Source organism: Brachionichthys hirsutus, chromosome 3 (genome assembly GCF_040956055.1).
Source record: "Brachionichthys hirsutus isolate HB-005 chromosome 3, CSIRO-AGI_Bhir_v1, whole genome shotgun sequence".
Lineage (NCBI taxonomy): Eukaryota > Metazoa > Chordata > Actinopteri > Lophiiformes > Brachionichthyidae > Brachionichthys > Brachionichthys hirsutus.
The window spans coordinates 10,500,170-10,522,754 of NC_090899.1; the positions used below are offsets into that span (position 1 = coordinate 10,500,170).

Consider the following 22,585-nt stretch of genomic DNA (forward strand, 5'->3'; position numbering starts at 1 on the left):
TGACGCAGCATAATATACTTACATTAATTTAACATGGGCTGACTTGCGAACAAGTCGGCAGTCGACAAAACTCTCGGACCCGGGGTCGTAAGGCGACGACCCCCTGTACTTATTTAACACTTTTTTAGTTTTCCATATCACAAAAGGCTTAGAATATCTGTTGTTTTCCATTTCATAATTTCTTTATTTTAACTGTACCTTGATCAGATGTATCATAGCATCCTGAAAGAAGACCATGTCCATGCCAGCACCCCTGATGCTTTCGTTGTAATGACTAAGGAACATGTTCAGACGGTCTTTTAAACTCTCAAAAGACTTCATAGGCTCATACACCTTGGGCAAATCAAAGTCTACATCCTCAGGCTCTTCCCCTGTGATCAAAGAACAGTTTACATTAAAATAATAACACAAATGTATTTTTTAAAGATAACTGATGATACTACCGGTAATTGAATACTGAGAATTCTCCATCTTATGTGTGTGATTGATCCGTACCTGTAGCCTCGGGTGCATCTCGCAGAAAGTCCACAAAGTATCTGTCCTCCCCACAGGCTACAAGGCTACTGTGCTTTTCGCCAAGCCCTTCCTCAACCAGCTTTGCCAAAGTTTGGTCAAACCACTTCACATCCTCGGGCGTAGTGAATCTGTCGGCTATCACGCGTTTGCACTCGTGCTTCCACAAAGCCAGCAACACCTGGAAATTATTCAAGCATGATGTTGAATAGAAACTAGGTCAGCTGGTTAAATTTACCCTTTATATTCTGTTTGGTTTGAGCAGTTGAATCCATTCTATTCTCAACCGTTGTAATCTTAGTCCTACTGTCTGAATTGGAAGCCTATTTGCCTACACTGTGGGTAGCCTGAGGTGGAATATATATTTCATTGTATTCAATTATTCATTGAGGCCACTAACCAACAGAGAGTTGACCACCTCAGCAAGAATTGAGCTTGCTACACTAGAAGTTTCTATCCTTCCGTTACAGTACTTGTACTTGAACTAAGACGCAAATGTAATACCTGGATTCGTCTTTTCATCTTTGGATTGATAACAATGAGACAGTTATTTACCATCATTTTAAGTAGTGTTAATACAGTATAGTAGAACATTTTAGAAATAAGGTAATGAAAATGTCTCCTCACCGGGACTGAATTGACCACCTCAGCATTGGTATAGAGCATGCCTTGCCAGATCCTGGATAGATCCCTGAGATTGAAAACATAGTGGAACTTGGCTGGAGTTGGAAGCATCTTGAATTTGGTCAACTGCCAGAGGCGCCGTGTCAGAGACACCAAACATGGTACAGTTCTCTGAACCTCACTTATGAAACCACTCCTCGCAGAGAAGTGTCCCACACCGATCACACCTAGAAAACAGGGTTGATGGTGGTGTGGTTACAGATGGTGGGAAAGTGACCAAAATCCCTCATTATCAGTGTAGAATAGAAGATCATACATTTTATTAAATCATTTATTTTTCCAAAAAATAATAATAATAGTAATTCCCTTCAGCATCTTATCAACATCAATGATTTATTTCTTAACTCACCAAATATCTTGTCAATAGACGCATTGGAGGGCAAAGTGCAGTTAAAGATGGAGAACTGTCTTTTCAGTCTCTGTGGAATGTCGTTACGGCCTCCTCCCGGATGGATCATAGCCGCCAGAAACTGAACATCCACAATGTTGGTGAACTCTCCTGGTTTCTCCAGATTGAAGAAACCATTTTGCTCCATCAGCTGCCTGACAATCTCATTTGTCACCTACGAAGATCAGGTTTAGACCATTGTTCGTTGCGATCATCAGATATTTTAATTGTATAATTTAATCAGGTAATTGAAAAAAGTAAGAGCTGTCCTACATGTGAGGAAATCTACAAATAATTTACTTTCGCAGACCAATAGTTCAAAACTACAAATTTGTCTTCAACAGTTTTGAAAAGATAGTTTATGCTTTTTCAGTTCATTGCAAGTCGAAAAACAAACCTGATCGCCCCATTCATTGATGACAGGCATGTTGATATCATCTATGAATATTGACATTTTCTTCCCAGCAGGAGGTCCATAAGTGGTTCCCATCCTCTTGTCTACAAAGCTCTCTACTGTCCTCTAAAAGATGAAGAGTGTAGCAAAGAACACAAACAATAAGACAACACCATATTGATGAAAAAGACAGCAAAAAGCTAGGGGGAGAGAAAGGCAAGAATACATCTGAGAAAATCCACCCAGACATAATCAATAGTAACAGCTAGGTCGGTATGCATCTTATTGATGAGCAGGGGAAATACAGCGGTCTTTACTGTGGGCTGTCCATGATTAATCAAACCAGACAGCAATCAATGCTACTTCAGGAGTTCATGATAATCCTTTCAAGGCTACACAGATGGTGAGCATCTATCTTCAAATACAAGTGCAGAGGATGCAGCAGCCTGCTGTTAAACCTGGAAGTAAATGGATGGTTCTCCTTTACCTGGAACATGAGTGGCGTGGTTGCAGAAGAGAAGTTCAGACTCTTCCCCATGTGGGTCTCGGGGTCGCGCTTTGACATGTAGCTCTTGATCATAACAGTCTTGGCTGTTCCCTGTTCTCCAACCAGCAAAACAGCCTAGGCAAAGGTACAATTGTTAAGTTTTATATCACATAAAGCTCACAGGTACAGCGTGATGCATCAGCATATCACAATTTGCAACCTAAAATTCTATAATCATTGAGTCTCAGTTGGTGAGGTGAGACATTTGAAATCAAGTTAGTTTGTAAGAGAGGGAGACATAGGGTAAGAAAGTAAGGCATCTGGATGTTTGGTCCTTGTTTTGTGATTACTGTACATGAAGGTATCAATTTACATCACTGCTTCAATTTATTCAGCACTTTTTATTTGTTACTAATTAATCATAATGACAACAACAAATGTGTAAAGCTAATCAAGTCAAATACCAGCAACAAAATACAATATTATGATATATAAATAAAGAGCTTCAAAGTAAAACCACTGCCTGGCTGTGGCAGCTTGCATGTTATCGCCTTTGGCCAGAACAGAAGTGTTAATGGCAAAGCCTGTGAAAAGAGACCAAACAGAAATCTAACAGATCGCTGGACGATTAATACGAGTTCCCTGTGTACCAGACACATGAAGGACTGATGTCAAGTTTGATCATTGCTTAAATGATCAAATAACTTGTCCTTGTTCAGAGCCCTTCATTTTTTACAAACACACAAACATACACAGGATTCATGCTTTGCCTTTATAGCTATAACACTTCCACACACACTTACACAAATAAGGTTTGATGAACGGGGCATTTGATGTCCTTCTAAAGTAGTGTATTGAATATTGGTCTTGCTTTTGTTTTGTTATTTTGCCTTCTTTAACAGCCATGCTGCCATGTTATTGGTCTGAAGCTAGGTGAGTGTGTCTATGCAGCTTGCTGTAAGCAGGAATTAATGATGTGCTGTAGACTGAATAGGCAAGGAGATTAAAGGGGAAGCTCTCTCAAAAACCTTTATCATGAGCCTTGAAGAAGCCAACTAGATTGATTTGTTTTACAAACAATCCTCTTAATATGGTCTTTCAATATGCAAGCCCCTCTTTCAGGTCATCCATCCAGCCATCAATTTTCTTTCTCGTCTTCAGCCGCTTTATTCACCTTCCGGCCATGGGTCTGTTGGAGCCTATCCCAGTTGGCCATGGGCGAAAGGCGGGATACACCCCAGACACGTCGCCAGCGCATCAGAGGGCCACACATAGACAGACAACCACTCACACCTACGGACAATTTGTTGTGATCAGTTCACCTAAATTCCATGTTCTGGAGGTGGGAGGAAACCGGAGAACCCGGTGAGAACCCACGCAGACACACAGTAAGAAGGGAACCCAGAATCTTCTTGTTATGAGGCAGTGCTGCCCACTGTGCCACCGTTATCTCTTTCAGGTCATGCATCACTTAAAAATTAAAATATAATTAGCATTTAAGTTGATAAAATCACATACATACATATATATTTTATACAACTTTAATACAATTCTGTATGTAAAATGTACACAATATACTGTATGTACATTGTTTTCTTTCAGCAAGACTCACCATGCCTTGCTTGGCGATGGTACGAATAAGGAAGTCCGTTCTAACATTGTCCACATTGGGAACCAAGATAGTGTTGTACTCTGGGGTGAATTCAGATGGATAAAAGTATTCCTCCACTCTCGAGCTCCAGTGGGCCCACTGACCTGGAAGGAGAATAAATGCGTATGCATTAAGAAGAAAACCTGTGGTGTAGAGATAAGTACAAGACACAACAGTAAAAGTTCCATGTAATTACCGGTACTTTCCAAATATTCATCCATCACCAAAATTAAGTGCAGCATCAGACATAATACTTCTGAAACAGTTACCATGTTCAATGACATAAAACCTGCAGGTGATAAATTATATTCATTAAAACATGCATACCATCTGTTGTGACATGATAGTCAAACATGGTGTCCTCACTGTCAAGGGGAATATTTGGCAGATTTAAGGGGACACCGTCATTCCCTCGAACCCAGGTCTCCATCTTTCTCCGGTCGTCCAGTTCAAGTAAGGCTCCGATACTCCACATGAGGGCAAACACATAGAGTCTCTCCAAATGCTCTCTGGATACCTCACGCTGTTCCTGTAGAATAATAACTACTTTAGATAAGCTCTGTATACATTTTAAAATGAAAACTTTTATTCCTCATGATTGGTATAATATACATTTCACACTTACACACACAACAATGCGCTTTTCCAGGCTGTACCAGGTCCCACAAATAGCAATTCAGAACACCCGTAGCCTTACCTTTGGCGGTATGAGTCCTTGCAGCATGCTGATGCACTGCATGATGACGAAGGCCTCTAACATGTCCATCTTGAGCTCCAGTGACTGCACAGTGAAGCGGTAGAGCTCCAAGAAGGAAGATGAGAAAAGCTCCCTGAGCACCTCCGCTTCCTGGGTGGAGCGCTTCTTCAACCAGCCCTGAGAAGAAGAATATCACTGTGGTTAGGTTACATGTCTTACTTGCGTGATGCTAACACAATATGGCCAAGTAGTGTCTTTATTTCTTCTTAGTTGCCGTATTAACTAGAGAGAAACAATACTACTACAAATGTCTAACTCAGGGAATGTTTTATCCTTTTCAAGAATATGAATATGACAAGATTATAAAGTGAAATCTAACTCAGAGGATGAATGGTTTCGTCTTCTTCTGAAGAAAGGTTTGACTTTCTGAAGAAGAAGAAGGGGAAACCGGCTAAGAGGCTGTGTGAGGCATGTCGAGAAGCTCCATGAACCCAACTGCCAGAATCAACCAGCACATGGCTTTTAATAGAGCAGCTGGAAAGCTTGGAATTGGGTGGCCAAAAGCCAACAGGTACCCTACCATCCTAAAGCAGAATCCTCTGCTCGAAAGCATCTGGTCTTTCCCCGAGTGCCTGAAGAAAGCAACCCCATCATGGAGCAATCCTCCAACCACAAATAATTCTACCCTGAAAGTGTCAGCATTAGACCAGAACATCTCCTGCACATAAAAAGCCTTAACCCTCACCTGGAGCATGTAGTCATTGATAGTATAAACTTTACTACCGGGTTCCTTAAAGTGTCACTGCCATCATTCAGAACACTAGACCCTCCTTGAGGCATTACATACTGTATAAGTTGGCAAATGTTATGCATTTGAGAATTGGTGATGCCCCTGTCATTTAGATTTTCAAACAGGTGCTCCCAGAGAGTGTTCGTGAATGTCCTGACTCATCATGGGCTATTTAATATTTAGTGACTTCCTTCTTCCAGGAAGCAGACAACATTCATTCAGACAATTTCAGTTCTGTCAGATTATGGCTGCGAAGTATCAGCATTGGTTGAGCTCATTTCACAGTGGTAAATCATTCTATCACTTGCTCTGATGGTCAGGGTTTGCTTAAGATTAACCTACTGGAAAAACTCCCAAGATGGACAGTTTATGCTACAAGAATAAGCTGCACTTGAGAGTTCTCTTATCAGCTGCGGGACGATTTATAAATAGTGAATGTTTGAAAGCTGAACACAAATAGCTACCACAAAAATTCAGAATAAATGAGCCATGATCTGAGAAATGTCCACTGCTCTAGATGTGCACAATATATGCATGCAATGCTTATTTACCTCCAGTATAGGGCTCCAATTGAGCACAGAAGAGCTCATGAACACCATGCCATTACGCGAAACAGTGGCTGGAGAGGCATTGTCAATGTTATGTGGTTCAAAAACTACTTTGCAGTTGGGAGCCATGGGTATACGGTCTCCGTTCGCCAGAGTAAGAGTTCGGTTGTCGTCCAAAACAGAGTTAAGGTTCTCTATCCAGATAGCATCAACTGGTCCATCCAAGACTATCCAGACGTTCTCTCCTATGAGAAAAAAACAGTGATTTTCTTTTAGTGCACGTTTACACATGCATGACGTTTGAATCAGATAATGCATTACCGGTAAACAATAAATTCCGACCCTGAAGGAGGTGTACGCCTCTGAATATTTAATTAGTGCATAGAAAAGGTGCCACGACAAATCTTACCACAGGTGGCTTCCTATCACTGTACAGTGCTGGGACTCACTGAGCTCCTGAGAGTGACCTATTCTTTCACAAATGTTTGCAGTCGTAGTTAACATGGCTCTGTGCTTGATTTTATACACCTGTGGCCATTCAGTTGTTGATTAGAACACCTGATTTCAATCATTTGGATAGCTGAGCAAATACAGTAGGGCAAAATAGGGAACCATCAGCAGAAATTCAGAGTTAGAGGGTTGTTATTTGAACCGCAAAATAAAGGGAGGGACAGTGAAGGTTGGACATATTGGAAACAAGGTCAGAGAGACTAGACTTCGATGGTTTGGACATATCCAGAGGAGAGACAGGGACTATATCGGTAGAAGGATGTTGAGGATGGAACTGTCAGGGAACAGGGCTAGAGGTCGACCCAGGAGAAGGATGTAGTGAGGGAGGACGTGAGAGTAACTGGTGATGAGTAGGACGATGCAAAGGACAGGGTGAAGTGGAGGACATTGATTTGCTGTGGCGACCCCTTGTGGGACAAGCAGAAAGTACAGTAGTAGAATATTCTGCAACAAACACATATTGAATGTTTTAAACTTTAGTAGTGTAATATCATTTCGCCTCCTAAAAACAACGTTGAATATGCAACTTTCTGACCTTTCTTTGCCCTCAAAGTTTTCCTCCAAAGAGTTGAAAAGATGCCATCAGTCCAGTCATTTGTGGCCACATCCAATCGACCAAACATCTGAGGTGCTGTGATGGCTTTGGGGTTCATGCGCATCTCTTTGTGAGGATGACCACACTCTGCAAGAAGACCGATATGTACATTTTTGTTAGGTAAGCATAGCTAATACACCAAATAGAGCAGAAACACGCATGCATATATACTGCAAACATGCATAGAGTTCAAGTTGTATTTCTTGCTGAATGCGCATCCCAAAACACGTACAAAATACTACCTGTCATAGCTTTCATTAGGGTGTGTATACAAGTTGTCTTCCCAGCTCCACTGGGCCCCAGAGCCATCATGCCGTGTCTGACCCTCTGAGTCTCAAATAGCTGGATGACCTTCAGCTTCCAGGGAGGGTGGCTGATGAGACCTGCAGCCTCGACCTGAGAGATCACAATTATAGTACCGGGGTATACATCTGCAGTTCTATTTTGACCATAGTGGCAATGTTTAGTTAGACAGATGCAGCAATATGGAGCCACAAGCGTTCATTAAACAAAGACCCACTATGACAGTGCCACAATTTAAAGAGCTATGCTTTTATCGTATATCTTACATTCTTACTTTCTTGACAAGTGCTAAATGGCATTATTTGATTCCCTTGGGTGCTATATCTCTAGGCACTTAGGAGTGACATGAAAAATACAGTGGTCACACAGTCAATTTTCTTTTCCTGATCTTTCTCAGCTGCCTCATTTCTCTCTCCCAGCCTCTGTTTACCTTTCCCTCTTCCCTTCTCTCTCTTTCAATTCTTCCATCCTCCTCCATGCAATAAATGTTTTCCTTGAAAACCAACCAACAGAGAAACTCATTCTTCATTATTTCTACCTGATTGTCAATTGCAGCCTCTAGTTCAGGGTAGCCCGCTTTATCAAGCTGGATGCTGGGGAAGAGGTCCTCAATCAGACTCAGGAAAAGTGGCTCATCTTCATCAATCTAATAAACACACAAATACACACACACACACAACAAACACACACAAAACAGCTGATAATTCATAACTCAAGGATAACGTCTCAAATCTATCTACGGTATTTTGGTCTTTCTGCTCATGATTATTCATCAAAATAATTACATTTTGCTTTGTACTGCTATTTTAAGATTATATCAACTCTCCAGACTTACCAGTTTAGATAAGTTCATGTCCCTGAGGACCCTCATAACAATGGTGTACTCTGTGTCACTGGGGTTGGCACGCTTGGCTGCCCCCAATGTTCGGAGCACTGACAGGATGTTCCTCAGGCCAAAGTCATAGTGAACCTGGATAAACACAAATAGCATTTTAGATTCATCGTGGATTATTCATCATGTTTGTATACAACTGTGTGAACCCTGATCTATATGTATTCTCCTCTCACAACACGCATTTACGAACAGACCAACAATCCTTCGTGAAAATGTAATAATGCAGATAGCAGTCTAACAAATATTTTGATGTAAAAAAGCATGGGCTAATTTGCAGATAAAACAAACATCTAATTCCGACATGAAAAACTGATTGTGGTGTGTATAGGTTGAGACAGAAATGTCGCAACTTAATTCGTTTTTTTGTTTGTTTTTTCCAGCGGAAGGCTCAAAGCATGTATTCATAATTCCAAGATGTTGCTGATTTAATTAGTGGCCTTATAAGCCCAGGAATTTCCATGAATGTTTGCTTGATTTTTTTTAATTACAAAATTTACGTGTTAAGATTCTTAATTTCTCCTCATTCCTTCAATAATTTTGGCACTACTGCAGCATTGCAATATTTGCATTGTGACTATTACAAAAATGTAAACGTAAAGTATTACAGCAAAGAAAGAGTGGTGGACAGATACTAGTGTCATATTTGACACTCTGAGCTCATGTATTTATACTGTAGTTACCTGTTTGGAGAGCTGCTCCTCACACAGCTTGTAAAGTGTGAAGAACTTGCGGGCTAGCTCAACGTTATCTATAAATCCACAACTGGCCAGTTTTACTCTGATGATGATTTGACGGTCAGGAACCATCATGGCCACGGAGCGGAAGTTGATCTTCAGGTTCTCAGGAAGCTCTTGGCGACCTGCATATCCTGGGTTCTGATTATACAAGAAAGTAATTACTTCAAGTAAATTCCATTTTGCTTTGTGATCTTTATTACATTTAGTTTATTCATGCACACACTAAATACCCATCCGTGTTAGCCACCTTTGCAATAGAAGCTGTTTAAAAAATCTTCTATCATGTGAATTGTATCCTTTTAAATATCCTGAGACGAAATTATGTCATATAAAATGTTGCAGTACCAACCATGGTAAGGAAGATGCCAAACTCAGGGTTCATATCCACGGTGTCTCCATCAGTGAAGACAAAGTTTTTACGGCGTTCCTTTTTGCAGGTGAGAACTGTGGCGATCTGCTGGGCCGCCACAGATAAAACTGGGAGGTCAATACGGTTGAATTCATCAAAACAGCCCCAAGAACCAGACTGGGCTAGACCTAGAAGTGAGATAAATGCAACTTTAATATTCAGTAGATAAAGTATGTTGTTTCTTCTTTATGGTCTCTTCAGAACTTTTTTCAATAACTATTTGTGGTAGTCACCACTCAACTTGCACAGCTTTTTAGTCCTTCATCTGTTCTGATTTAAATTAATTTGGAATAATTTGATAGCACCAATTTGCTCCAGGATTGTTACCTTTGAATATTCTTCCAAGGCCTCTGAAGTCCATCTGGTCAGAACAGTTGAAGACCACAACATACTTTCCCAGACAGCGGCCCATGTCTTTTGTAGTTTCCGTCTTACCTAATGATTAAAGGCAGATTTATGATAATGAAAGGTTAGATTTTTATGTTGCAGAGAAGTGGCTCCTCCTCATAGGCTAAATACAGCATGTCTATGAGTTCCACTATTGAGCGACCTTTGATTATCACCTCCGCCAAGGAGGTAATGTCTGTCTGTTAGCATGATAACTCAAAACTTAATGGACAGATCTTGATGACATTTTCAGGAAACGGGAATGGGAATGTTACCAGGAACGGAAGATTACATTTTGGTGATGATTCAGAAGAGATCCTGGATTACTTGGAGCTACTACTACTACTAATCTTTTCTGATTTAGTGAAACCAGCATTTCATAGGCTTTTTATCAAGATGACTCATTTAGTCCTGAGTCCTACCTGTTCCTGCAGGACCAGCAGGGGCTCCACCCATACTCATACCGAGAGCCTGGGCTAGGGTGATGTAGCACCTGACCGAACATAGACAAAAAGACAGTTACATCTCAGAAGCCGGGAACTTTCTAGATTTAATGATTGTCACAGTCAATTTAGCACAGTTATATATAAAAATAAAAAAATGAAACACTGCAGGGAGGTTGGAGCACAGGCACAGCAGGGCAACACTGGCTCCAGAGGTGGAGGGGATTCATTTTCTTGCTCAAAGACACTTCAGTGGAGGGAATGGCTGAGGCCAGGACCTGCCCCGGGGCCCTTGGCTACAAACTGTGCTTGCAATGCATTACTGACCTCAAGTCAAAAATCATGGTGAAACTGCACTTGCAGCAAATTTCATGCCCTTCATAGATTGCAGAAAAAAAATCTCTCTTTCTCTCTCTCTCTCTCTCTCTCTCTCTAGTCTATAGTCTAATTCAACTACTGTTGTTTCATTTTGAGGCTTAGGATGCATTTTAGGATGTGTTTCATGGTCCATACATCTGAAACTACATTCTTAAAATTTCTGCCTTCATTAGTTTGTTATGTATGTCTTTATGGATAGACCTCTACCTGTCAGTCAGTGGCGTGATGACAAGCCTTTCAGTGCAGCCCAAGAATTCATTCTGATAGACGAAGCCCACATCTGTGATGTTGATGATCATCTTGTCTGAGTCTTCATTGAAGTAGAACCGACACTGCTTCAGCCAATCAAAGTCATTTGGGCTTTTGACATGGAGCCGGCACTGGAGCGAGAAAGTAAAGATGAGAGTGTGGAAAAGGGTAAATGGAAGCAAGATAGGATAGAGACCATGGGTGAGAGTAACTGAATACAGAGACAAGGAAAGACACAAGCAGGAAAAAAGCAATTGAAGGTACGATTTCTGAGCATCTGTAAGGATGGAATGGATAAAAGGATAGGGCATAAAAAGTTACAAATATCAATACCGTTTCTGAAAATGTGTTTGTTTATTTTTTATTTTATTTTACTTCATTTTGAGTTTATGCCTGATGTTTGATGCTCAAATAAATAAATAAATAAATAACTGGAAAAGCACTCAGACAGCGCAGACCTCCGCCAAGCAGCTCATTCCCCTCATAATTGTACTTACACCATCCACATGGTGATCTGGATCATCATCAAAAGGTTCTAAATTGTTCTTGGTATCTTTGCAAGCAGACTGTAAGACCAGTCAGTCTGCTTTTTCTTGTATTGGAGTGATTATCAAACATTTAACTTGGACTGATAAGCCAAAGCAAAAAAAAATAAAATAGCAACATACTTACCAGGTCGTCAAAGATGTCCCTCTGGTGGACGTGGATGGTGATGAGGGTCTCGTATTTTGTCCTTTCTACAGCCCCCAGGTCTTTAGTGGTCATGTCAATCAGAGTGTTGAGCAGATCCAGGAAGAGCTGGTTGGTTTTGGCCATGATGCGGCGATCATATCGAGCGTTGGTCAGAGCCTCCTCAGAATCCCTTGTCCATATCATCTGAATGCCCAGCAAACCAACCTGAATTATGGACATTTGGTCGACATATTATTGAGTGACGGTCAAGCATAATGAGACATTTCAACTATTGATTTGTTAAGCTATAAGAGGTTTTGAAATTGTTAAATCTCAGAACACAATATGAGAAATCTCATAATTACCGGTATATGGATTGAATTGAGGAAAGCAAATTGTCTTGAACAATTCACAAAATGTTTCATAAATCAGGTGCAACATTAATGTTTATCATGGAGAGCTGCAAAACAGCAAAAACACAAATAATAATAATAATGATCTACCTGAGCAGGGAAAGAGTTGAGGAAGTCAATGAGCTGGAAGCCAGAGTCCTGGATGGTGAGGGCAGCCTCTCGGATTACAAGGTGCAAAGACCTCTGGGATTCCTTCAGGAGAGCATTGAGCCAAACTTCTACATTTCCTTCTGCAGTGACAGGACGCTCCAGCTCTATTGTCTCACCTTCACGCGATGATATAGCCAGAATGCGGTCATATACCTGAGGATGGTGGCATGACAGATTAAAATCCTATATCATATTTAATTCCCTTAACACCCCACTATAGTATTCTGATTAGTAAAATTTACTGAAAGGTCTTGTATTGTGTTATCTATTGCAAACGTTAAATTTTCCCAAACCAGGAGTTCTATAAAAGTTATTCATTTTCAATAGGTTCCCTCGACGATGCTCTGTTATACTGGTCTGCCAGAAAAAGTTTAAAATACTCCTTGAAAAATTCACCTTGTCATAGAATCGAACGCATTTGATGTTGTCGAAGACATTGAGGAGGTGGCTCTGGATGGTGTGCGAGTCAGAGGCCTGGCCGAGGATCTCCAGAAGGGCAGGGTCAGAAACAAAGAAGAAACGAGGAAATAGAAGACGCTTCTTTTCCAAATATCTGTTTGGAAAAAAAATATTAAAATGAACAGTTTCAATGCATATTGCCCTTTAAAATAAACTAGATTTACAATAGTTTTGAACAAAACATTCCGCTCTTTCTATAATTGTTGGACCACTTTCACCTTCATCTACATCTGAGGAGAATGTGAGAGTGCTGGTATTTTGGTCCTTGTCTCTTACCCTGTAAGTGACTTCTGGCACATCTCCAGCTGCTCCCGGAGGTGAGGAAGCAGCTGTCCCATAGTCTCATCACCCACACATGACTGCACCACGTTGGGCATCTCATGGGCTCGCATCATGATCTTTACCCAGGATTTGTCGATGTTGGAGAAACGCTTTGCTTCCTATAAAAGGTTGCATCGATTCAGAGCACATGAGCATATATGAGGTTTGAATGTAACTGATATGTATGACTTTAAATACAAGAATATATACAACATAGCAAATTGAAGATGAAAAGCATTTTCTTCCCTTCCTACCACACAGCCAAAGAGTTGGTCAAATGATAGTAATTATATTTACAGGTTAATGCTGCACATTTCAATTGTTGACTGAGTTTAGACAATTAAATATGACACTTCATTTGTCCGATATGAGATATTATACCTTTGGTAGCTGCTTAGCGATGTCTCCACCCACGAACACAGCCTCCAGGTAGATCCAGAGGTTCTGGACAGTCATCCAGTTTTCTATGATATCAGTGGTGTTTGAAAGATTCTGAACCCATTTCTGAATCTGAGCTTTAAATGGGGTGTTGTACCTGGAGAATAATTCGATCATCATGTCACTTTTAAATCATACCACACACCTGACAGCTTTTATAGATGGTGTGAAGTCTTGAATTTCAGTGTGCCCTTAATAAATATATATATATATATATATGTACTTGTTTATTTTTTAAATACTGTATGTTACAAACCTGTTGCTCATAAGGGACCCCAGGATCATCAGGCTGTCCTCCATGCTGGCAATGATCTCTGAAGTGCTGTCTCCTCTCAGCAGTAGTTCTCCACGGTTTTTAAAGTTGGCGAATGTGAAAGTCTTATTGTCCCATTCAGCGATCACCTGCTTCAGCTTCTGCTCAATATCCCGTTCTTTCACTGCACTGATACAGATGTCCTGTATAATAAACAAGCACATTTATTCAAATAAAAGCATCAGTACAGAAACATAAATTAACATGAGCTAGCCTCAGCCTCATTCATGCATAGGCATATGCAATTTTCACAACTTCAGCCAATAGTTGTAATTCATCTGCTCTGTACTTTGAATTTACCTTTTTGTCATTTCGGTATTTTTGGTGCCCTGCAGCAAATCCTTTTACCAAGATTCCTATTACCTGACCATCCCAACCCATCCACTCGCTGCCTTTCCATTTCTTTTACTGAATCCTATGTTTTTTTCCCCACTTTGTTTCTGCCCTTGCTTTCAAGCGTCTGTGAGCCTGAACCGTGGATTTATGATTCTCTGCCACCTTACTGGGATTTTCCTGCCTCTGTGATTTGTATCCACGTAAACAAGAACTTTTATCATGTCTGTTGGAGCCTATTGGCTCCAGCTGTATTTCACAGCCATGGCACAGGCTCAGTTGACTTCATAGTTCACACAGTGAAAAGAAAAAAAACTTTAGTAGGGGATTAAATATAGTATATGTGATGACAAATACAAAAATACACAGTCTTAATGCAATGTTATGAAAATATATTGCGCTTTCACTTATTTGCCATCAGTTCAACATTGTTCATATTTCTCTTGACTTTTGTATTTTCCCTACTTTTGATTCTTACCTCAATTTCCTCTTTATACTTGAGCAGAGGAGCCTCCATAATGTTGCGTAGCTTGAATGTGTCATTTTCCACCTCAAATGCATGTCCAGTCACCTTGGCACAAAACCAGATAGGTGTTACCAAGAATGTGGAAATTAAAGTCTCTATTTATAATAAATGGCAAGACCACAGGTATAATTACTACAACAGTAGTTTGGATGGTGACAATGACTGTAAACAGTATTTACTGTATGTGGCTTCGCTTTACTGACCTCAGTAATTCTCTTCCAGTGACGAGTCATCATAGCCTTGTTAGTCATGAGTTCCAGTAGGGGGCAGCACTCACTGAACTCATCAATTGTTTTTTTCAGGTCCAGGAAAGCCAGCCAGTCCTTTAGTGCTCGAGGCAGCCTGCGGCATCTGGTTTTTAAAGAAAACAGTACTCAACAAACTCAGAGAAAATGCTTGCCTGACAAAACAGAGGTTCATTCGGCAATAAACTATTTCAAAAGCTGTATGTGTATATCCTTTGAAGCACACGTGCTACAACACGTCTATACAATGCACACAGTCCAACTGTGTAAAAATATCTAAAACCTGCTAAAAAGCATTTCTGCAAGAGTTGCCCTGCCTACTTCAACTTTCTTTTTCTTTTTTTTTTTTCCTACTTCAATTTTGATGGAATCACATATTCCGCCCATGACTGCTGCAATCTTTTAGATGTGTAAGCTAGATTCACACTGTCAGGAGATCACAAAGCAGGATACATAAATAATTACTATTTCCTCGAGATGAGACACTTTCAACTTATCGAAGGCCCCCAATTTTACTTAGATGAATAAAAAATCAAGCCTTGTAGGAAGGAAGAGAGCAAAAACGAATGTGGAGGGGGAAAGACGGAAGAGTTCTGAAAATACATTTCAGAATGATTCCAGGAAACAGACTTCATATGAGGGGTGAAAATGAAGGGGGGTCAATTAATTTTCCCTCATTGTCTTCTTCTCCATTTTATTTCTCTTTGTAGGATTCTTCAAATTTGACGGACAACAACTTTGAAACGTTACCCTCTGCTCGGACATTCACAAAACAATCTAACAGGAACCTACTCACAGAAAAAAAACAACCAATGCAATAATAGAGGTCCAGCACTCCACAGAAGATCTTTAAAAAATAATATATATATATATATATATATATATATATCAGGATAAATAAACCTTGTCTGAAAGTCCAGGAGCTCGTTATTGATCCTCTCAATGTGGATGTCTGCCCACAGGATATCGTGGTAACCTTTGACTGTTTCGATGACATTGTTGTAAAGCCCATACAACTTCTGCAGCAGAGTCAGCTGCTTCCTAATTTCCAAAAGCTGGGGATGCTGGGTAACGGGAAGTCCAAACAGCTCTTCTCCACCAGTGTAAGTCATGTATTTCCTGAATAGGTTGTCAAATCGATTCTAAAGAAGAGAAAAATGGAAACATCTATTCATTTTATACAGATCTTATAATAACAGCATTCCTCAACTTGCAAGTTAAAAAAAACTAAAACGGAAAAAAAACAAAAATTAAGCGTACTATCTCTGTTGGTAACTTGCACAAACTCCATGAAATAAATTACAAACACACGATCTGACTGACAGAATAGTAAATTATGTAATTAATAGACCAAGATCAGATATTCTGTTACAAACCTGGAACATGATGAGTCTATCACTGGCATCTTGAGGAGCTAGTCCCACCACCATAGGGCCATCCTGAATCCAAAAGGAAAAAAGTCTATAGATAGATGCATCTAAATTTACTCTCAGTAAATTCATCCATACTTTCCTTGTATCTCAGTTCCTCTGACTGAAAACATAAGGAGATGCAAGGAATAGCTGCACAAAGAGGACTTATCATGGAGCCATTTAATGACTTACTGTGCCAAAATAACTGGACTGAGGTGAAATGAACACGTGACTGTGCGTTGATTTGGAGACTTTAAGCATACATCTAATACATATCCATATGTGCATTGAATGAGGTATCTCTTGTCATTTTACCTCATCATAATCCCGGTAAAAGTGATTACAGTCTTCAAGGAAAGTTTCCACATTGCTGACGAGCTCTCCTCTGAAGTTGGGCTGTAGAGCCACCAGTTCGTTCTGCACCTCTGTGCTGCGAGACAGCAGCTTCTCCCAGGCATAATGGAGAGTATCCACCTTCTCAGCCTCTTCCTTTGCCACTGACAATTCATATTTGTGAAGCATGGCATAAGATTCCTGTGAGGAAGAGAACAGTCTGTCACCTCACATGTTATAAATATTGGTAGGTCATAAATAATCCTTCTGGCAACTAATCTAAAATAAAACATATAAAGGCAATGTTTCAATTCCTCCATTTCTTCTAAAATCTGCAAAGCGCAATCATCACATACATGAAATTTATTATAAATGCTCTCATCCACACTAAAAACATCCAGGCCTTTCCACACTGTGTGTATGCTGTGTGAAATATATAATGTTACACTACCTCTATGGGGCCAACTTGAAAATCAATCGATATCTGGTGCTCTCTGATCTCCTTGAGAGCTGCCATGGCGATGCGAATATCATCCAGGTCTTTAATTTGTCGATTCAATTTCTTCCCTGCTTCATCGAGAAAAGCAAAAATCTGCTCCATCTCTGAGCGATATTTCCTGTTACAGCACAGTCCATAGTCCACCATCCAATTCTTGGTTTCAGCTGTCAGGGACATCTTCAGGTCCGCTGGTGCAAACAAAGACGTGTACAGTAAGGATGTAGAGATGGATTGGCTGGAGGTCAGGTTCATGTTTTTAGCTCCCTTGTCTGCAGCCCCAAAGATAACTGACCTGTAAACAAAGCCAAGGCTCCCACAGTGATGTACTCTGGTTCAGACTTTATTTCCAACTCTAGATCCCGATATAAAATAATCTGACTCTCAAACTCTGAGAGCAAGGGACTGTCCTGAGCAAATCTGTAAATAAAAAAAGACAATTATATTCTCCAGTATGAAGACTTAGAGTGGAGTATCAGTGTTTCAGTTCATCATACTCGCACATCATTTCCTCATGGTCCTCTCTCCAGATGTGATGGTAACGGCTAAATCTGTCCAGAGCAGTCATCACCTCCTGCTCAGTAATATAAATCAAAACTTACATCATGAATTCACAGATGATAAGAATTTAACACATTAATTGGAGTGGCATTGTAATTTCTCCTAATAAGATGCTATAAGACTTGAAATAAAGATGGACTCACTACATTTATGATTTTTTTATAAAAAGGGTGTGTACCTTTTTGTTGGAACTAATGGAGGTGCCGAGTACAGACACTAGTTTGACTATTTCCTTGTTCTCAGACACCGTCTTGTGGTAGTTTCTTGCCTGGAATGGGATGGCCTGGATCACAGATGCTGAAATATCTGAAGTGCTGCCATCTGAAAAGAGTTTGGAGGACATGACATGGGATGGAATGTTTAGTGTTTGGATGGACAGGAAGCATCTACACATTATTAACAGCTTGACATTAGCTTAGCATGTCTCATATTGCAATGACTAAGTATTGTTCAGATATGAAGTGCTTGAATTATTGTAATTGTTTGGTGATGGAAAGTGAAAGATGATTTAATAGAGGAAAGCCAGTGATTTTAGATTACATTTTAAACTTTGCGCCTGAGCGGCATCATAATTTTACCAAAACTCTTAACCACATACAGAACATATAATCCAACCCAGATTTGTGTTCATTTCAGCAAATCCATCACCCTACAGCTAAATTGTCCATCATCAGGCAGAGTTGAACATTACCTCTGTGTTAGCTAATTAGCAAATGATCAGTGTTCTGGTCTCTATGTTGTTAAATGTTGACAAGTTACTGCTCATCATGCAAACTGTTGCGGTGTCATGTCCTCACGTACCAACCAGGCTCCTGTATGTTGTTGCTCCATCCTCTGATTCACTTTCAGAGCTGTCCTTTTTCAGAGCAGCCATCCTTCTTTCATTCATTTTCCTCTGGAAAATAAACAGCAAAGGCATCAGTAGAGTATGAACCTTCATATTTAATACATAAACCAATACAATAATGTTACATAGTCAATTGTTATTATAATACATTTGCTCAAACCTACCTTTGAGATCCTTTCTTTGCTCCACTGGCTGACTCCTTTGGTGACACTGCCAATGCACTCTACAGCCCGGTTTATAGCCTGCTGGACATCCTCCAGCGCTGGGACCATGGCAATGTTAGGAATGGACAGGATCACGTTGACTCTGAAGATTGGCTGCTGATGATTGCTTTTGCCATAACTAGTTGAATCACTCTCAGCTACAGAGTGAGAGGAGAGACAGTAACAAATCTTAAATCTTAAATCTTTATTCTCTATCATTATGCATGCATAACATTGTTTGATATGTTGTATGGAAACTATTTTCACATTTTATGACAAGTTTATGACAGCGAGAAAGTGATAACAGAAGACACACCTAAGAAATGTGTGAGCAAGGAGTTATGGATTCGCTTGCGTAGCATCTCCAAGGTGTTGCGTGTCAGTCTCAGTAAAGCATCCACATTACGATGGTTAAAGTAGCAGAGCAGCTCCTGAGCTTCCTCCTCCATAATTTCCATCAGGTCCCTCTTCCTCTTCCTCCTCACCAAGGGAGAGGAAGGACCAACACTGGCAGAAGGGAGTATGGTGTTTCTGGAGAAGAGTGAATGTGAATGACCGTCATCTTCACCTGAGAAGCAAAAAGTAATGCATTTAGTGAACATGAATCTCAATAGCTACAATTCCCCTTGACTATTGGAAATTTAAAATGTGAAACAAACCTAATCTGTACCACTGAAAGCAACACAAATTTGCCAAGTTATGGGTTTCTGATTGTCTTACATTTTATATTTAAAGAACAAGACATGAAAGTTACAGAAATACTGTGTCATTAACTCACTTATTATGTTGATATTTAAAGTTTTTAATACATCTGTTCTAACTAGCTTTAACTCAGTCCCACTGCAACTTCTCATCTGTGAAGTTTCTCTTTCATCCAGGTCAAGGTAGCTCATTGTGTTGAATGAAACTGGACTTGTAAGAAAAGACTGATGACTTTTCACCTATCATCCAAAGGACTTACGTTTTGAACGGCTGGTGAGGACTTCCAGAAATTTCTACAAGTCCAGTTGACTTTATTCAACGCTATAGACTGCACATTATCATACACTGTTCTGTTTGATCGCCAATGTAAAATGTTGCCATACCTTCACTGTCATTGTGGACAATGGTCTTGCTCTCTGTGCAGTTTTCTTCCTCAACCTTGTCCAGCTCCTCTCCCCGATTGTGGTCAAACTCCAGCAGCATGTTGATCAGCTCATTAGCAGCCTCCTCCACTAATGAGCTCTTAGTGTAGAGATTTTGGGCTTGCTTTATGCACAGGTCCTATGCATATATTTATATTTGACATTAAAATTAAAAGGCCTTGGAGTGGCAGCACAGAGCAGCATAACATTAACTTTAGGGTTTCACCATGGCACCCACAACCAACAAAAAAAACATTAGTACAGTAGTCAGGTTTTCATACTTTGAAAATAATAAAAACAAGAAAATAATTGTATTTATAATTAAAACCATCTTTAATCTCGTTAACTGAGTGCCAAACCAAATTACTTCAAATTAAATTAATGCAAGTAAGTTTTAACCGGTACTGGGCTCCATGATGAAATATTTATTTTAAATCAATGTCAGTGTTTGCAGTGAATGAATCATTCACATGAGCACTATATGATGATGCATTTTAAAAGTCTTGAACTGTAGTTTTCCCTGCAAATGAGACACTGTTATCTATAAGCAATGCCACAGCAAGGATATATGCAGTAACCGTAGTGCAAAGCATACAGATCTACGCATGTTGAAAATATTGATGCCACAAAGCACATGTTTACATGAAACAGACAGTAAGAATTTACCCTGGTGGTCTGCACAAACTCCTCACAGGTGATTGGTTCATCCTGTGGCAAAACGCACAGCGTGGATGTGCTCATCTCCTGCAGCACTGCATCTATCCTAAACTCCACCAAGTCATTCACCCTGTCCATCAACAGCTCCAGGTCAGCTGGAGAGAGGAGAACACACAGAACAAATACAGCGTTTAATAAGATGAGTGTACAGTAGTATAATAACACACACAGAAACAAGGAAGGGAAGAAGGAGGTTGGATGAGGATGTGTTTTCCAAAATATTATACAACAATTTACACAAATTGCCTTGTAATTTTAACTAATTCAACTCGACTTAATTTTCAAGAACTCAGTTCATCTGCTTACCCAAAGCTTTGTCAATGCAGCCAAGGTACTTGTCTATGTTCAGAGACGTCCAGCTGAGGGAGGTCAGACCTGGCTGTATAGCTTCATCCACCTGCCGAGCGACAAGTTAGTCTCATTTTATTGTGGATTCATGGGATAAATGTAGCTGTTTATACAACCAACAGGGAAAACCAGCCCAGATACACCAGATAAAGTATCACATCTTACCTTAGCAATGTGCGGCAAGGTCAGCTGCTCAAAAACACTCTGAATCTTTCCCCGCACTCTGGTGTTCTCACTTAACATCAACTGCAGAAAGAAAAACATAGATTCTGTATTCACTCACAACAAACACCGAGTTGATTTTCTCCTGAAAGAATGACGTAAAAGTAATTAAAATTACCTTTTCTGTCATAAACATACTTTTAAGCCCTGAACTAAACCATGTTGTCCTGTAATTGTTCCCTGCAGCATTTCTTATTATCAGCTACAGCTGTTATTTTTGTGGTGTGGGGCTTTTGAATCATAATTGTGGCATCTTCTATTGATTCTTTAAATTCTAATTATCAGTAAATGTGCTTAACTATACGATAATCACCTGCAATTTGTTGTAGTTCTTTTTTAAGGTGTACTGTTTCTGCTGCAACAAAGCAGCAAAGGGTGGGATCTTCAGACCCATCCGTGTCATGCAGTTCACCTCCCTAATCTGGGTCAGAATCTCTGGGTCAAAGTTCACAAACAGTTCCCCTGTTTGTGGAGACCTGACCAACAGAGAGGCCTGCAGGCCAGCCCGGGCATCTTCCATCTACATGGGGAGAATGGAGGTGATTTAGACAAATTAGTGAGAACTGAAAAAGAAGCCTGCACTCTAAATATTCTATTAGCATGTTTAAAATGTTTTGTTATACATTATAGTTTATACTTATAAATATTTCCATGTCCAAATATTGTTTCTCTTCTCCCCTTGCCTTTTTCATCCAGCTGTGATGGTAGAGCATCTCATACTCCAACAGGATCCCTAATACCCTGTTGTAGTTCCTGATGATTCTCTTGGCCTCTGGTGTGGAAAGAGCTCCTGAATGCTATGGGGCGAAAACGGTTGTGTAGTTTATGTCCTCAGATGATAATGCAATAGGAAAGAAAACCGTCGATGTTCAATCTAGAAAGGTCGAAAGTGTGATTTTACCTGTTGAAAGAGATCCATTGGACCTTGGATCCTGCTGGAGAGCTGCCGAGTCCACATGATGCGGCCGGCCACTGGAGGCAAGTCGCGGCCAATGGGGGGGTCTTCTTTCTGCTTCGTGTATATATGGGAGACCATTTCAATGTCCCGGCCGTAGTTCTGCAGAATGTACTGATACTTTTCATCAATTCCGAGGTCTGGGATGCCCAGTCTGTTGAAAAGGTGTCCCAAAATACAGAAAATTGCATTTAGTCAGAACAAAAAAAGTCAAGCCCTGCTAGAAAAACTAAATAACTAAGATATTAAACAGGCAATGTCTAATAGGGTCCCCTAAATAAATGACTTTTTAGTTATATTAATAAGCTGGAAAAAACTCTCTCATGTTGACTTTCATAGCAGCATATAAATTATTGTGAATGTAATTTATAATTATTACCTGGTTATATAGAAAATTATGTTTTCTGAGATTGGAAGATGAATATGCATAATATTGTTT

The 22,585-nt window shown here is 40.1% G+C and overlaps 1 protein-coding gene across 1 annotated transcript in view; it reads right to left on the reverse strand.

The window, feature by feature from the left end:
* dnah5 (dynein, axonemal, heavy chain 5) overlaps window positions 1-22,585 on the reverse strand; it is a 68,245-nt gene that overhangs the window by 34,245 nt on the left and 11,415 nt on the right. Inside the window, exons 15-58 of the mRNA XM_068756333.1 lie at window positions 22,093-22,300; window positions 21,875-21,988; window positions 21,505-21,711; window positions 21,135-21,215; window positions 20,928-21,018; window positions 20,571-20,716; window positions 19,866-20,043; window positions 19,097-19,348; window positions 18,742-18,938; window positions 18,532-18,625; window positions 17,909-18,051; window positions 17,667-17,743; window positions 17,465-17,589; window positions 17,125-17,360; window positions 16,656-16,874; window positions 16,305-16,367; window positions 15,832-16,070; window positions 14,887-15,034; window positions 14,636-14,728; window positions 13,768-13,967; window positions 13,455-13,608; window positions 13,029-13,192; window positions 12,690-12,846; window positions 12,234-12,446; window positions 11,731-11,955; window positions 11,017-11,189; window positions 10,411-10,481; window positions 9,929-10,036; window positions 9,542-9,729; window positions 9,136-9,330; window positions 8,396-8,530; window positions 8,099-8,206; window positions 7,500-7,653; window positions 7,198-7,344; window positions 6,156-6,397; window positions 4,815-4,991; window positions 4,445-4,646; window positions 4,079-4,221; window positions 2,467-2,601; window positions 1,983-2,105; window positions 1,547-1,760; window positions 1,141-1,364; window positions 496-694; window positions 199-371 (exon numbers count right to left, since the gene is read on the reverse strand). Of these exons, the coding sequence (XP_068612434.1) occupies window positions 199-371; window positions 496-694; window positions 1,141-1,364; window positions 1,547-1,760; window positions 1,983-2,105; window positions 2,467-2,601; window positions 4,079-4,221; window positions 4,445-4,646; window positions 4,815-4,991; window positions 6,156-6,397; window positions 7,198-7,344; window positions 7,500-7,653; window positions 8,099-8,206; window positions 8,396-8,530; window positions 9,136-9,330; window positions 9,542-9,729; window positions 9,929-10,036; window positions 10,411-10,481; window positions 11,017-11,189; window positions 11,731-11,955; window positions 12,234-12,446; window positions 12,690-12,846; window positions 13,029-13,192; window positions 13,455-13,608; window positions 13,768-13,967; window positions 14,636-14,728; window positions 14,887-15,034; window positions 15,832-16,070; window positions 16,305-16,367; window positions 16,656-16,874; window positions 17,125-17,360; window positions 17,465-17,589; window positions 17,667-17,743; window positions 17,909-18,051; window positions 18,532-18,625; window positions 18,742-18,938; window positions 19,097-19,348; window positions 19,866-20,043; window positions 20,571-20,716; window positions 20,928-21,018; window positions 21,135-21,215; window positions 21,505-21,711; window positions 21,875-21,988; window positions 22,093-22,300 (7,135 nt within the window). The remainder of the gene's footprint in view (window positions 1-198; window positions 372-495; window positions 695-1,140; window positions 1,365-1,546; window positions 1,761-1,982; window positions 2,106-2,466; window positions 2,602-4,078; window positions 4,222-4,444; window positions 4,647-4,814; window positions 4,992-6,155; window positions 6,398-7,197; window positions 7,345-7,499; window positions 7,654-8,098; window positions 8,207-8,395; window positions 8,531-9,135; window positions 9,331-9,541; window positions 9,730-9,928; window positions 10,037-10,410; window positions 10,482-11,016; window positions 11,190-11,730; window positions 11,956-12,233; window positions 12,447-12,689; window positions 12,847-13,028; window positions 13,193-13,454; window positions 13,609-13,767; window positions 13,968-14,635; window positions 14,729-14,886; window positions 15,035-15,831; window positions 16,071-16,304; window positions 16,368-16,655; window positions 16,875-17,124; window positions 17,361-17,464; window positions 17,590-17,666; window positions 17,744-17,908; window positions 18,052-18,531; window positions 18,626-18,741; window positions 18,939-19,096; window positions 19,349-19,865; window positions 20,044-20,570; window positions 20,717-20,927; window positions 21,019-21,134; window positions 21,216-21,504; window positions 21,712-21,874; window positions 21,989-22,092; window positions 22,301-22,585) is intronic.